The following is a 15,292-nucleotide window of genomic DNA, read 5'->3' on the forward strand; positions in this document are numbered from 1 at the left end:
ATGTTTTAGGTTCTGAACAATAACAGACATTTAAAAAGGGGAAAGTAATGCTAATTACCATGTTCAAAGATGTAAATTCTGTAAAATCAAAACTTTTCTTTGAGAAAAATTGAAATGTAATCATTGATATTTTGAAAATATAAATTACATTATTCTGACCAAATTCTCCTATTCCTTATAGACAACAGGAAACAATAGTAAGAATAGTGTCTATATCCCTTTGGACTTCAGGACACCCCTCTCACCCCATCTTCTTACTTCAAATTCGTGTGATTTCATCTTTTCATCAATAACACACTTATGACCCCACCCCATGTCTGGGTGGGGTCATTGTTCCCCAAGAATTCGGAAACCCCTGGGTGGGGTCATGATTCCCCAAGAATTCTGAAACCCCTGGGTCGGTCACTAGTAATTTCCGTATTATAACCTTATTATCACCCCGTGTTCTACCTTCCTTCAATGCGTTGGTTGTTACTGTGAGTTATCTGTCGAATACAGAAAGGTCGTTTGAGGACTATATGTACCTTTATCTTAAAGAAATTGTTAAACTGTAACAGCTGTTGACCAGAGGTGAGGGCTAGGTGCCGTGTTATTGTGGAAAACCTCATATCTCACAGAACGTTTTTACATGCTATGTTGTGTAAGACTACTAGGGTTTACCTACCTTAGCTACAAAGAATTGCGTGTCACTGTCTGCTGTTATCTAACTTTCTAGGTCTAGTATGTCTACCTACATCTCGGTATACTTGTCGTATAAAAACAACCGATTTGTCACACTGTAAGTCTAACATATTAACGCAGATCTAATAGAACAGCAGGCTCTCTAACTGACATTTAAGACGAAAACTGACTCTTCTTTTTCACGGTCGAATAATTATGACATTTAGGTCAAATGACAGCGTTAAGACTAAAGGTCAAGAATTCAAACACTGACAAATATGTTCCAAAATAACAAAATAATTCCGAAATCATAATACCAACATACAAATTGGATGATGAGTAGGTTGGTTACATCCTCTTTTTCACAATCAAGACATTTGCTTTTAACAAAAATATTAATGTTATGGCTTGACTACTTGGTTTCTTACGCTTGACAGCCTTTAAATCCTGACTCATTTAAGGACGGCCTTCAATGTATGCAATGTGTTACATGTGTGAATGTATGGAATGTTTCGGGAGGCTGCGGTATAATCCTGTGGCATTTTCTTATAATAATTTAAGTATATGCCATGAGGCTTAGATATCTGATAGGTTATTGGACGCTGAGTTACAGAAATAAAAAAGACCTGTAACTGAATTTCTTTTCTGTGTGTGGAAAGCTGTAACTAGTAGCGATTAAAATTCGGTCTACTTGGCTCCTTTTTGGCCTATCTTTGCCGGAACAAAAGGTGTAATGTATATCATTGTTATCAGTTCATGCTCTGATTGAATGTTCTCAATTGTATGTTAAGGTGTTTATATAGGTCTGTACCCTAACCTCGCCAAGTGTGGTATGGTAAGTAAGTCTTTATTAGACCTCGAGGGTATGCAGAATGAATTATTTATTAATATTACTCATTATTATATTATCCGTTACTTGGAGAGTTTTGATAATGTTTGACCCCATAATTTTATCAGAAATTATTCTGTTGGGGTTTCTTTTCATTTCATATGGGTATCATTTTTTTTAAATTAAATGTGTAGCAGATTCACACGAAAATTTTAAAACAATAACCCCATGAAATAAAAAAAACGATAGTAACATCTGTACTTATAATGATTTCTGAAACTATTGTAACCATACAATACGTTTTTAATTAACATTACCCCTATCCGCTTCATTCTCGGATTTATATTCATACAGGTATGAAAGAAACAGATAGGCCAATTATCAAGTCAGATTTAGTAGGAAAATAAGAAAAATAATTATTGCGGCATGAAATCATTCGTTCTAATAATTGCTTCTATTACCAGGGAATTTGATTTCACCGTCTTACTTGGTATTTTCCTGATTTTCACTTGGCCCACATTTGACTTACATTTGATAACGTAAAGAGCGCTAATTTTTCCTGTGCATTTGTTCTCTTTCAATATTTTATAGAGGTATTTATTTAAAATGCATGATTTGTCTACATTTGCTATTGTTCAATAAAACTTTGAAGGCTGGACTAAGGCTTAGCTATCATACTGATACGTATGAAAAAATGTTATAAGGATTTGACCTAGATTGGTTTGGTATATTTTTGATAAAACAAGACACCGAACATTGATCTTTTATATCTAATTGTCGTTATACGTTTTTACATTACTCAACGGGTCTTTAGTTCTTTTACCAGAGCTTTAACCTTTTTGAGGTAGAACTGTGAATTGTGTTCGATGTGTTCATGTGTCTGCTGTCGCGTAGCTCTCATTATCTGTATAATTTTAGTTAATAACGTTTGTTCATGTATACTCATTGATTTTAGGATAAGTAATAATTAGTATTTATGGAGAACATTAACCGCAATTATGGTAAATTTAGAATACATCCAGAATTTCCATAGCAACCACACGTAGAGTTATAGAAAAATAATTTAAATATCATTAAAAATACGTGATGAAAACGTAGTGAGCATCATTTATTAACATTAAATGTACTTTAATCCCCATACCTCAGTCTTCTCTCTCACATATTGAGACAAGCACACATGTATACCAACTGTTTATACTACTGCATATAACATATAACCGTTGTTCATCTCTGCGTTATGATATGGGTAGCAATCTAGATTAGTAATTGATATGCTGTACTAACGACAGCTAAATATCTCCTTTAATGACCTACGTATGATACCCATACATGTATATATGTGTATTGGTTGTCCTACTAGTGTATTGGTTGTCCTTAGTAGAGGTCGTTTACATAACCAAGGACAGTGTATAACTCACAATGTAGAGCATGTTTTTTAACAAACTGATATCTACAAAGAAGGGGTATATGGTGTAGTGTTATTTCACTACCTGGAATGCAAAGACGTAGATGAGATAATCTGGGTCCTTGTTGGAATGTTAAGTCGCAGGGAGTTGATGGAGATGTATTTGACGCTTTTTAAAAAGATATTATAATTATTACCACGTCTGAAGACTTATTTATATTTCCAGCATCATCTACTAACAACTTATTTTTAATCGATTAATGGTTTTTTTTATCAGAGTAGTATTTCAAACATTATTTGTTCAAATATATAATAAAATATATTTCATTTGAAATGCCCAGCCGATAATACTGATAAGGCACTGTTGCTAATTAATAAATTTAAACATAGTTATACACGTATATTGTTGATGAAAACTGATTGTATTATGTACTAGAAACAACAATGACTAGTTACTTATATTAATAGTCTACTTATATTAATGGTATGCCTGCTTGAAGGTGTGAAAACATATTTATATAGGTTAGATCTTATATGAAGGGTTCGTTAATGAATAACTCGTGCTTCAATTATTATTTTTTTTATTCAAATTTAAATATGTACTTTCTGTCAAATTAGCATCTAAATCATCAAACAAAATATTATACGAATAAGGGTATATAGCACGATTATAATTATTGGTGTGTGTATTTTTTTAAACAATTGATGATTCAATTTACTTTCATTGAATATGAAAAAAAAATAATCGTGTATAGATTCCGGAATTAAAAATGAGAAAGGCTTCATGAATATTGACAGGAGTCTTAATATCTTCTTAAGTTATGTTATTTCTATTTTCAATCGTGCAATTGATTTTGAGTTTAAATGGCAGTTAAGATATTTTACTTGGCCTTAGTTCGTCAATACGTACCTTTAAACCTTTTACTTACTGAAGAACGACATGCCAAAGAAAGGTAAATTAGAGTGCAAAATGTGGACTGTACAAACTGAACAGTGTTTGTTAATACAACCTCGCTATTGCCTGAAAGTGAAAACCGAAATCCACTGGATTACCTATGAACCGGTCTATAATAAGAAAATTCGTGTTCAGTGAAGGACTAGCCATCCATCCGATATTTATATTACTCACCATCAATCAATTATGTCAATACACTGACCCATTATTGTTTACACGGCTATACAATACCTAATTATCCTCATCTAAAATAACATGGAGATTATATATTGACAATAGCTACAGTACAAACAAGACATTTCAACAGCTGCTGGGCCTTATACTAATCAAACGACTTTATGGTATCTTGAATATATACAACAAATTCATTTTCGTGTGCGATCGACTGAAGAAATCGCGAAAAAAGTTTCAATTATACAAAGAAAGAACAAGTAGAACCAAAGAGGTCGCGATCGCGTACACCTCCATATATCAATGCAAGACAAGTCTATTTTATGTATCATGCCGTGCGTTCCATTAGGAGATTCGTGCCTGTTGTATGGCACCGCCAAATGGTTTTAATGATGGCGGCATCCATATGAAAGTATTTTCGGTGTTTACAATATAATGGATATAAAAGTAATACCTAAATAGTTTCGGAATACATTGAAATAAATAATCCATACCATTTCATCGGATATAAATACTCTCTAATTTTCAACAAAGAAAACATTTCGATGACAAATGAAAATTTTTGAGTCCGCCATCTTGGATCCAAGTAGTACGGGGACAGTTCTGCTCCTACGACGCGTTCCATATGAGAAAGTAAGTCGTCGTGAAAATTCACCAGGTGCGTGATAAAGCGTAGTTAAACCGCCGCGAAAACAAGTCGATTTACAATAACTATATTACTATGATAATTTACATTTCAATTATTTTTAAGTCTCTAACCATTTTGACATCAACAGCTCACTGTGATGTGTATCAAAGATGAAAATTTATCGGTGATGTATTCATGACATATCATGTGTGAATATTTGTTAACATTTCGATGTAAATCTCTATTTCGAATTCATTGTAACCAATATTACGTCGTAAGCTGTTGTAAATAAATACATCTATAGATAAATTCCATCAAGGGCTTATCTCTGGTCTACATACAGGCATATAAGCTGACATATTGAAGACGCACTTAAATGAAATGCTTCATTTTCATATTTAAGGGACAGGGGAATATACTTTATTATATTTTAGTAACATTTTCCTTTGTTATTGTCGTTATTGATATTCTTTATGTATGTCATTGTCTATATAATACAAAACATTCGTCGTTTGATATAGATTATCGTAAACGCTGCATTGTGCTTTGTTTTCAATGGTAAATAATCTCAGGTCTTAAATTTATAACACGAACTCGTTATACAGGTTGTATTTCATGGTTATCGGTCATTTTATTAAAGAGAGGCTGTTATTTAATTTAAGTTATAGTCAAACGATATATGACAATGACAATGAAAGACACTTGAGGAATATCAACCCGCCACAGTCGTAAAGATCTACCAACATCACGATTCTGGCAGCGAGCCAATTCTAGCTCCAATGAAATTATTGGCTTTTTCTGTTAACTGGGTAGATATATATCTATCAAGGTACATAATAGAAGCGGCTATTTATAGCGGGGAAATCATGACATATATATATACACACGTATGCATGAAGGTGCCAACTAGAGCATGCGGCGGCTAATCGATGTCTCCTGTTTTTGAGTCACGGATTTGTTTTATATCGCGTTGAACGGTGCGGGAGTACCAGATAAAAGATCGTGTGTTACGTCGGGTAGAAGTATTTAATATCTGTTCGGAGCTGATATCAGAAATGGCGTCCATTAAGATGTGGACTTTAGTGGGACTGTCCCTTCTGTGTGTGGTGCTTACTGTACAAGCGGATAATGGTATGTTTTCATTATTGATTTGCTTATTTACTTTTTATTCTATAGATGATACGTTTTTCATTCAATGCCATATCATAAATTCTTATTTTTTTCTTCGACGGATGCAATCTTTTTTATTCTCTTATCGATTTGTTTAATTCATATTTTATTCGATGGAGGATATGTGTTTTTCATTTTAGGCAATACTATTGATTTGGGTTTTTTTGCTTCGACGGATGCAATCTCTTTTATTCTATCATCGAGTTGTTTAATTCACTTTTTATTCGACAGATGATATGTTTCATTCTATTATTTATTTGTTTATTTCCTTTTTATTCATTATTGCACAACATAAATCTTCAACAGTGGCTTTATAGATAATATGATTTTACGGACAGATAATCGATAGTCTTGTTTTTATATTGATCATATAAAAAATTATCAATTTGCATTATGATAATATATAATTGTTTCTAATACGAATATTATACTTACATGTAATAATTCTAAGTGGAAAAAAAAAACAAGCACTGCCAAAGGAAGATATGTTATTCTTGTTGTATGACCATTCTAATTTTGATAAAGAACATTTTTATTCAGCTTTCCATTCCTAGCAATTATCTTTGTTAATAATGTCCCGTATATGCTTTTCCTTTGATATTTTTTTTAATCCACCGCCGACAGAGCATAACCGATACCCATCATTTGAACAACAACTGATGTTTAATGGTGTATATTATTATATATTTCTAATAAACACAAAAATACATATAAAATTATTCATTTTGCTTTTGGTACATGCACAATCAGTTCTTCATTCTATATATGTCATAATGATATGGATTTTTTTCGGGATGCAGTTAATTGTGTTTTAACATCTTTTACTTGAAGTAAAATAAGAAGCTCAAACTTTTCAATGGTGGTAATGGTGTAAAGTAAGTAACTTTTTGTAACTGAAGAAAAAACGAATATGTCCTGTGTTTGAAAGAGAAAAACCACCATTCATCAGCGGTGTAGTATCTTTAAACAATTTTCTTGCCTATTGCGCATATCAAAATTTAAATCCATTCTCTACTACTGCATTAACGATTACTTTTTGAATTCGATAGCCACAGTAACATGTACACCTGATAATCGAATGTTCTAAATAATGACCTCAATTGTTTGATTCTCTCTACTGTTAAATACAGGTATAATGGGTGTAAAAATGAAATTGCTTTTACATACTGAATCTAAATTAACTCATATTCGATTGAAATAACTCGTACTTCCATTCTACACATAATTATATAGTTAGTATCATTTTTTGAGCAATTCAAAGTTCATAATAACAGACATATGATACTAATATCATTATTTGGGATTTTGATTTAACTGGGAATTAATTACAACCCTTTTAAATTATATATAATATTGATATTGGCCTTTGCGATAATATAATACAAGGATAATGCTGCATGCTTTCACTTATAATATAAATATGTATATGTATTTATCAGAAATATTATGCCTCGCACAAATGATCCCACGAATTATGTGGTGAACATGGATTTTATTCTTTCAATGTTAAAACTTTAACTGAATATTTTTTACATTACACAAGTGTATTTTAGCTTGTCTTTAGCTTCCTATTTTGATTGACAGGGTCGACAACCTCAGCTGCACCATCCCCAGCCCCAGGCGGGGACAGCGGTGAAGACTCCCATGAACATGATGGAAGACGCCGACACCACGGAGATGGTATGTACATTTTGTATGAATGGCTTTGATTTTTGGTGATTTTTTTATATATAGGATCTTAAATGAATGTTCATGTCATATGAGATTGTATAAACCGAATGATAAAAGTTTTTTTTTTCTGAGACTTTGCGAGTAAAATGTTAACTCCGAGACGAGTTATATGAACACAAATCTAAGATACATTTGATCAAAAGGCTACAAAAACCTACATTTAAAGAATATTTCAACTTTACAATGTGCTGCATATTTAGTCCCACAATTCTCAAATATTGACGTCACTTTGTTGTTTAATTACGTCACGAAGCCACAATGAATTGCCTTCCTGGTACAGCTAATGAAAATCGTCGGTAGCTTATATAACAGCAGTGACATATGCAAATAGCAATTCATTCCTTATTACAGAGTTACATATCTGCACTTGGCGGGTGGTATCGATCGTGATGTCATCAGTTTATGATTGGGAAATATTCTCCATTATGCTAAAAAAACACATGAGGTCACAATCAATTTCAATCCACAGGAGCAGATAACTCATAATTTGTAATGTGCAAATGCGGTATGTCCATGTTGTGTCATCTTGTATAGTGGTTTCATAATATAAATAAATTCGGCCTGACTGTTAATAGGACGTCAATTATTCAAACAATCAGACAGACAATTAAACATATGATCAAAGGAAATATCAGGAAAATTCTTTCGAAATGTTAATAACGTATTTAGAAACTGATATTTTAGACAAAATTATACATGCGTCTTTAATGTCCGGACTAATATGCAAGACACTATTTTATCCTGACAAATTGGCTGACATTTACTCAGTGCTAAATACTCTTTAATAATTTAGATACTGAAATCTCGTAGTCACTTTCAGTATCAACATATAATGCATATAGAACTTCAGCTTAGGAATTAAAAAAAGGATAAACAAACTAAAAACAAAACAGAAAAACAAAAACAAAAAAACCGTAAAGAATATTTAATACTTTCTGAGTACTGGCATATTTCGCGTTGTTATACATGTATGGTAAGTACATTGATCACTTTTATGCTGTTTGTTCTATTTTCTTTGCCAACGAAGTGTATATCTCGTGCCAACGATTTTAACCCACATACAATATTCCACAACATTATACCACTTGTTAATGTATAATATTAGTCTATGTTTGTGAATATACTAAGCCTAGAGGTTATTCAGTTATCATTGATTTTGTTCTCACTTTCGAATTACTTCAAAAGCACCTTTCCACTGGCAACTAGATTTGTACATAAAAAGCAGAGCGTTTTCAACGATCGACATTGATTTTTAAACGTATCCTTTGTTTTCATTATGAAACTCATTGTCGATTCTGCATTGAAATGAGTAGTGTCATTCAATCTCCATTCGGATGTGTTTCCTTCATATTTTTGTTCGTATTGTTTGAGGTTTTCAATAGGCCGTCAAAGTGAATACTTAATTGTTATGTTATTTTTTCATATGTTCATCATTCTAAATCATCTCATTATGAAATGATTTAATTGAAATAAAACGTTCATTAATTCAACCTATTTATATTTCAGATGACTTAGGTTACGACAAAGACGACGACGATGATGATGATCATGATTGCGACGACCACGACGATGAAGACAAGGGAAGAATGGGCGATGACATGCACAAGGAGAAACATCATGATGACAGCAAGGAAGGTGGCGAGGATTACAAAGAACATGGCAAACGCAAGCGATGTCATCACAAGAAAATCGTCAAGATTCTGATCATCGTCGGCTCCAGCATCGCTGTCATCGGAACTGGCGTGGGCGTCGTCTTCTGGTAAGTATACCATCGATAGCTCGCGCACTTTTTTTTTATTATGATTATAATTATCATTATTTTTAATGTCTTCGGTACTGTAGTTGCGTTCGTCTGTTGTTAAGATATAGCGTAACGACTGAAAACAAACTATAACAGTATTAACCATACAGTAATTTATACTAATGTCATACCATTTCATGCGATAATATTCATTTGTATCGACAGAATATTATCAAAACAAGATGATGAAATCAGTAAATCATGAACTGTTGTAAGCAATTCAAGATCACATTCTTAATGGAACGCGTATCCCTTTCCAGAAAACGATAAGGTTATTTGAGATTTTACCTGACATATTAATTTCCCGCATTTCATTTATTATTTTTACTTGTTTCTATCTTTTCCTTTATTTATTCATATATTTATTTATTTATTTTACAGTTGTATGCGTCACAAACGTCAAATGATGAGGAGCGTGAGCGAGTCCAAGACTAATCTGCACGTGCCGGGAGCGCGAGAGAATGTATACGTTGTGAGAGAGGACCCTTCTGCACCCGAAAAGAAGCCGTCCGCACTTGACTTCCCTGTCGTATCAAACTCGCCTCTACCAGGGAAGGAGTGAAAATCAGACGGGAAGATCACATGTGTCACATATCACAAAACATTAACAACATATTTACACAGGAAATGATAGCAACGGTAAAGAATTTTGTAAGATAAAACGACCTAGCCGGAGCGACGTCGTGACGTAATAGTCAATAGTACCATCGAAAGGTCATGTCGCATGTGATTTGTAGTCAAACTCATTGTAACATGTGTCACTTAGTCAACAGCAGATAAATGCTGTTTTCATATGAATGTTGATAAAGGTCTATGGTAATATTGTGCAGTATTTATATGTTCCACATTCCTGTTTCGAATTGCAAGTGCCTGTAACATGTGAAGTACTATTGGACATATATACTGTATTTTGCGGAAATTGTGTCGTTAATGTGAAGTTTTGTGGCCTTCGATGTCGGGTAGCCATTTATAGTTTATCAAGTCCGATCTTGATTATTTCGTCTCTGTATTGCAAAACCTGTAGAGAATTTGGAGATTGCTGTTTTGAGCAGATTTCAGTTGATGGTTTTATCTTTTAGTTTTTATGTATTTCTGTCATTTGGAAATATTATGATAAGAAGAAATAGTCAATTTTAACCGGAGTAACTGTTGACAGTAAGTTTGAATTTTATTAATGGAAAAGTTTTTACGTACAATCTTAAAAAACGTTGTATTTTTCTAGAAGTGCGTTTGTCTTCATGTTCGTTGTTCTTGTTATTGAAATAAAAATTGTTAAAATGTCATTTATACATCTTGACGTTACTCTCACAAATTCCTGTCGATACAACCGAAACCTAACCACAAATACAGAATAAAATACACACGTATTAATGTAGTTCTTCGCTTTGGCTTTGTCAAGAAGTATTTGCGGTATATATTTTGTATAGATATAGAAAATACGTGGCCAGTGCCTTAAATATAAATTGTATTTTGACGAGAGTTAAGAAAGACAATAATGGCAAGTCTTCGACAAGCCACTTTTGTATTTCTGTCTCAGGCCGATAAAACACAATTGATATTTTAAGACATCGTCCATGTATACTATCCTGCGATATTGATTCTAACACCTATATTTATGTTAAAATAGATCAATAATTTTGCACGCATGTTCATCTTCCAAACAATGTTTCGTCTCGTAAGTAAGTCGAATACGTCAAATGCTGAAATTCTTAAATACAGCTGTAATACATGTGTAAAATGCATTCCAACAATGCAAATATCAGTTGGAAGGCAAAGTCGGTTTGATGGTACAAGTCACACTAAAATGATTTGATTCAGTCGAAGTTCTGTTCAGTTGGAATTTAAAAAATGACAAATAATGAACTTTACTTAGACCTCATATTTTTTCAAAAACGTTGAACTTAATAGATTTATATCCATACGTAGTTCAGTCTACAATTCTCACTCGGTTGAGATATCATTTTCTCTCATACCTACAGATACAATACCGACTAGTGTCGGGCAATACACTCAATATACTGGCTTCACATACAATAAAGCCTCGTGATGTCAAAGTGTCAACAAAATTACTATTTGCTCGGTTTAATTTTATCATTTTTTTTTCATAAACTAGGCAGGGTTTACTGCAGTAGATGCGATCAATAGTACTTGCATTCAAAATTTCACGCAATTTCTGCGAACTTATTTTAAAATGGCTGGATATCGTAATTGTAAAGTTGCAATAAAATTTCAAAATATGAGACTATACGACTCTTTCATATGTGGATATGAAGGATAGGGATATTCTTCCTTCGGGATCACAATATGTTGTAAAACCCTCGATAAGCTTCGACTTTTACAACATTTTGTAACCCTCATGTAGAGTATCACTATACTTCATATCCACATTTGAAAGCGTCTTATAGTCTTATAAATTAAAGCGGAGCTGTCTATTATTCTATATTAGCCTCCTATCTATGCGGTTTCGCGGGAGTTGATCTAATAGTATGCAATGTGTCCCCAAAAAAGATGGAAACACATGAATACATGAATTGAGTGTGTATATAATATATGATATATACATATATGTAGGTGTAACGAAAGCAGGTTGCCGGTACACTTATTTATCCGTGAATATTAGATATATGTCTGAATGTTTAACGTGTATTGATCTATAGTACAGGTAGATTATCAAAAGGACATCGACACAAGTCGGTGAAATGTTCTTATGATTTATTCAACAACATTCAACTCGTGACTAGAGAGAACTGGTGATAAATTTTTAATGTTTTGTGAAAATATTTTTTGATGTCGTTTTCAATTTCAACTGAAGGCCCTTCCATGTATACAAATGAATATGTAATCATAGTGGTACGACTCAATTGATTGGGTTGATTTCAAGTCCTTTTAATTGTACAATAGGTTTTACCGCAGTGTTACCGTAATCACGGTTTAACAAATTATTCTGCTGTCAAATAGATTAAGGTAGCCATGTTTGATATGTAATTGTTGTGCTTTGTTGGGATCTTTAAGACTACGTCACAAACACAGACACAACAGAGGACAGAGTTTGTAATACAAGCTATGCTTTCCCTCTAAGATGAGTTTCGGGTATTTACAATCAATTCTCATTTTATACATATATATTTCTTTGAGTGAAAAATATGGTTGCATTAATATTGAAATAGAGAAAGATGAATGATTACATATAAACAAGTAAACAAGCTTATTTACTGGGAGACTTCATTCCGTGTCCTTAACGTCATTTTCCCATTTAAATATGTCACCAATCGGGGAAAACGTCATATATTTTAGAAGCATTCGCGGAGTTCATCCAACTTCGCTAGCCAGGGATATTCCATAACGATTTTCTCCCTAAAACATGAAGAGAACTTATAATCCTTTGCTAGCGAATAATACGCTATATACTCGAGGCGTGAATTCGAAAGTGGAAGTCATGTACTGCCTCGACAGGTGGCATTTGATATTTTACAAAACATCAGATACGAAAATGTACTTTACGATTTAAATTTTCAACAGAAGCTCGTTTTATCACACCATCTAGTTCCCCCCCCCCCCGAGTCGATTTATACACGCCCTGATAGATCATCACTTGTTTCCATGGATACCAGCCAGTTGGTAATAATAATCTGGTCATAAGAATAGCCTAACACATGGAGATTTGATACAGCAATTATTTAACTGTTGACATGATTATCAATTAATGTCTAATGGTAAGGTAATCCCTTTGCGATTAAATAGGGTAGAGTAACAATACATATTAACGTACCAGTATAGAATAATTAAACACACAACGAGACTAATGTGTGAAAAACAAACTGATATATAAGCTCATCCACAGTGCAACACCCATCGCATAAACATTTATATAATATGTAATGAGCGACAAGGGCTTCGTATGAGAAAATTGATACATTTTGTAAGTCAGTTCCAGCGATTGTTTTGCGGGTGTTTATTTATTTTTTTTTTTTTTTTTTTAATTTTTTTTTTTATTTCATTGGAGTCTTATCAAATGTTACAATAATACAATACATTGAATAGTGGTTAAGCATAATATAAGACTACTTTCTAAAACCGATATGAAGCAGCACAATTCATATACAAAGCGTTATGTACAATATCTTTCTAAGGGCCAATATTCAATATAAAACATAAAAATATCAAGATGGATGCAAAAACGTTGCTGCATAACAATTCGCATAACGTAGTTTGTAATGAAGGGACCAAAGGCATCTGTTTAAATACTCTTTGAAATTAGACTATGACTCGAAATCAGATCATAATTAAGTGTATGGAAACATAGGGTGTCTCTGTGCGCCCAGTTGTACCCTCACACTATTAAATACTCCTGTTTTCACCAACTAGTCATTGTACCACAGGGGCCAACTCAATGAAAATGGATATTGTCATACAGTTTTTGTATTTGGTGGATGGACTGATGAGTATACATGACAGTCATGTGATTTTTTCAGAAAATACGAGATTTGAACAATTATCAAAAAATCGGGATATTTACTATAAAACAGAGATAGTAAATATCCCGACTTTTTAAATAATTTTTCAAATCTCGTATTTTCTGAAAAAAAACCCACATGACTGTCATGTAAACTCATCAGCCTATCCACCAAATACAAAAAAAATGTATGACAGCATCCATTTTCATTGAGTTGGCCACCTGTGCATTGTACATACCACAGGCATTTAGCTCTAACAGTTATAGACATATATATATATAATACTATAATACTGACACAGTATTACATGTATATATAGAGAGAAAAATGTCTTTAGAGCCAAATGACTGTGTACATACTCTTGCAACATTTAAATACAAAACATTCACCTGTTATCTATTGAAATTTACCTTCCCTTCCGTAGCGACTCTATTGTCATCCCCGATAGTTACAGGGGTTACTATCACTACTGTGTATTACGAGAGTGACTGCAAACCGTGGGATATCGGGGATGCTTTTTTTTTTTGTATACACCAATACTAGAATCAGTCATTAGATTATAAGATAATGCTAACCCTTCCTCAGGTGTACGGTATACTCCATTCTCGATACTCCAGGGGTTAACTCCACTCATCATGTTATACCCGTCTAGACTTTATCTTTTCAGGCTAGCAAAAAAAAAAAAAAAAAAACACTCTCAACTTGTATCATGAATTTAAAATGAAGGGAACATCGTGACAGATCATTTTATGTCTATCACAACACAAAAAAAACCCAACATGTCACGGAGAACGATAACATACCAAGAGTTACTTCCCTTCGGTCATCTCGAAACGATTGTAAAATTTAATTCAATATTTCGAAAATCTTTAATTATGTGTCATAAAAAGAATAAAATGTTGACTGTTGGATAATGGAGTATCACTTAAGAATACGAGTATTTGTATTTTTTAATTTCATCAGATGTTGATTATTTACGAAACAGCAAATTTGATTTTAAAACAGAAATCATTAACGGAAAAAATAACACGGTGATTTGAAAATGACAGCTACTTATATCGAGCAATCTATTTATCCTCCTGAAACATTCACATACTATTGACAGAGTATGGATAGATCAAACATATCTGCTACTGTTTCAACAGAAACATTACTCAGAGAGATTGACTACGCTATTATGAGTGGTACCCTTATACATGTATGTGCCTAGGGAATTTTCCATATTCTCCTTGACTGTTACATGTAGGATGATAACTTTGATATATGGTATAGGTTTTGTAATGTTCACATGGTGCAGATGGGGATTTTAAGGGTTTCGTTTTAAAGTTTTGAATGTACAGTTTTCGAAACAGAGGTAAAATTGCTAATTTCATGCTGGCAAATATCATATCCAAACACTTGCATCGGAGGAAATTGATATATCTGACCATAATATAATGTTTAAAAGTTATCTTTATGCCAAATAACAAAATTATTTATCAAGCTAAT

At 33.0% G+C, this 15,292-nt stretch overlaps 2 protein-coding genes across 14 annotated transcripts in view; one reads left to right on the plus strand and one right to left on the minus strand.

The window, feature by feature from the left end:
* Positions 1–15,292, minus strand: part of LOC138325101 (DNA excision repair protein ERCC-6-like 2) — a 79,230-nt gene that overhangs the window by 33,821 nt on the left and 30,117 nt on the right. For 5 of the 13 annotated variants that reach the window (XM_069270525.1, XM_069270519.1, XM_069270527.1 and 2 more), the window contains exon 3: positions 14,380–14,472. The exons of the other annotated variants lie outside the window; for them this stretch is intronic. Coding sequence is in view for 3 of the 5 variants with exons in the window: in XM_069270519.1 (XP_069126620.1) it covers positions 14,380–14,407 (28 nt within the window). In the remaining 2 variants the exon portion in view is untranslated. The remainder of the gene's footprint in view (positions 1–14,379; positions 14,473–15,292) is intronic. 13 annotated transcript variants of the gene reach the window in all.
* On the plus strand, positions 5,548–10,633 carry LOC138325105 (uncharacterized). The gene is made up of 4 exons (XM_069270535.1): positions 5,548–5,779; positions 7,403–7,498; positions 9,056–9,308; positions 9,732–10,633. The coding sequence occupies exons 1-4, from the start codon at positions 5,704–5,706 to the stop codon at positions 9,910–9,912; spliced, it is 606 nt and encodes a 201-aa protein (XP_069126636.1). The 5' UTR covers positions 5,548–5,703; the 3' UTR covers positions 9,913–10,633.

The sequence above is a fragment of the Argopecten irradians genome, chromosome 6, assembly GCF_041381155.1.
Source record: "Argopecten irradians isolate NY chromosome 6, Ai_NY, whole genome shotgun sequence".
Classification (NCBI taxonomy): Eukaryota; Metazoa; Mollusca; class Bivalvia; order Pectinida; family Pectinidae; genus Argopecten; species Argopecten irradians.

Coding starts and splice junctions, on each gene's coding strand:
- LOC138325105 (XM_069270535.1), top strand. CDS start 5,704: ATGGCGTCCATTAAGATGTGGACTTTAGTGGGACTGTCCCTTCTGTGT. Junction 7,499..9,055: donor ACGCCGACACCACGGAGATG/GTATGTACATTT, acceptor TTTATATTTCAG/ATGACTTAGGTTACGACAAA. Junction 9,309..9,731: donor GGCGTGGGCGTCGTCTTCTG/GTAAGTATACCA, acceptor TTTATTTTACAG/TTGTATGCGTCACAAACGTC.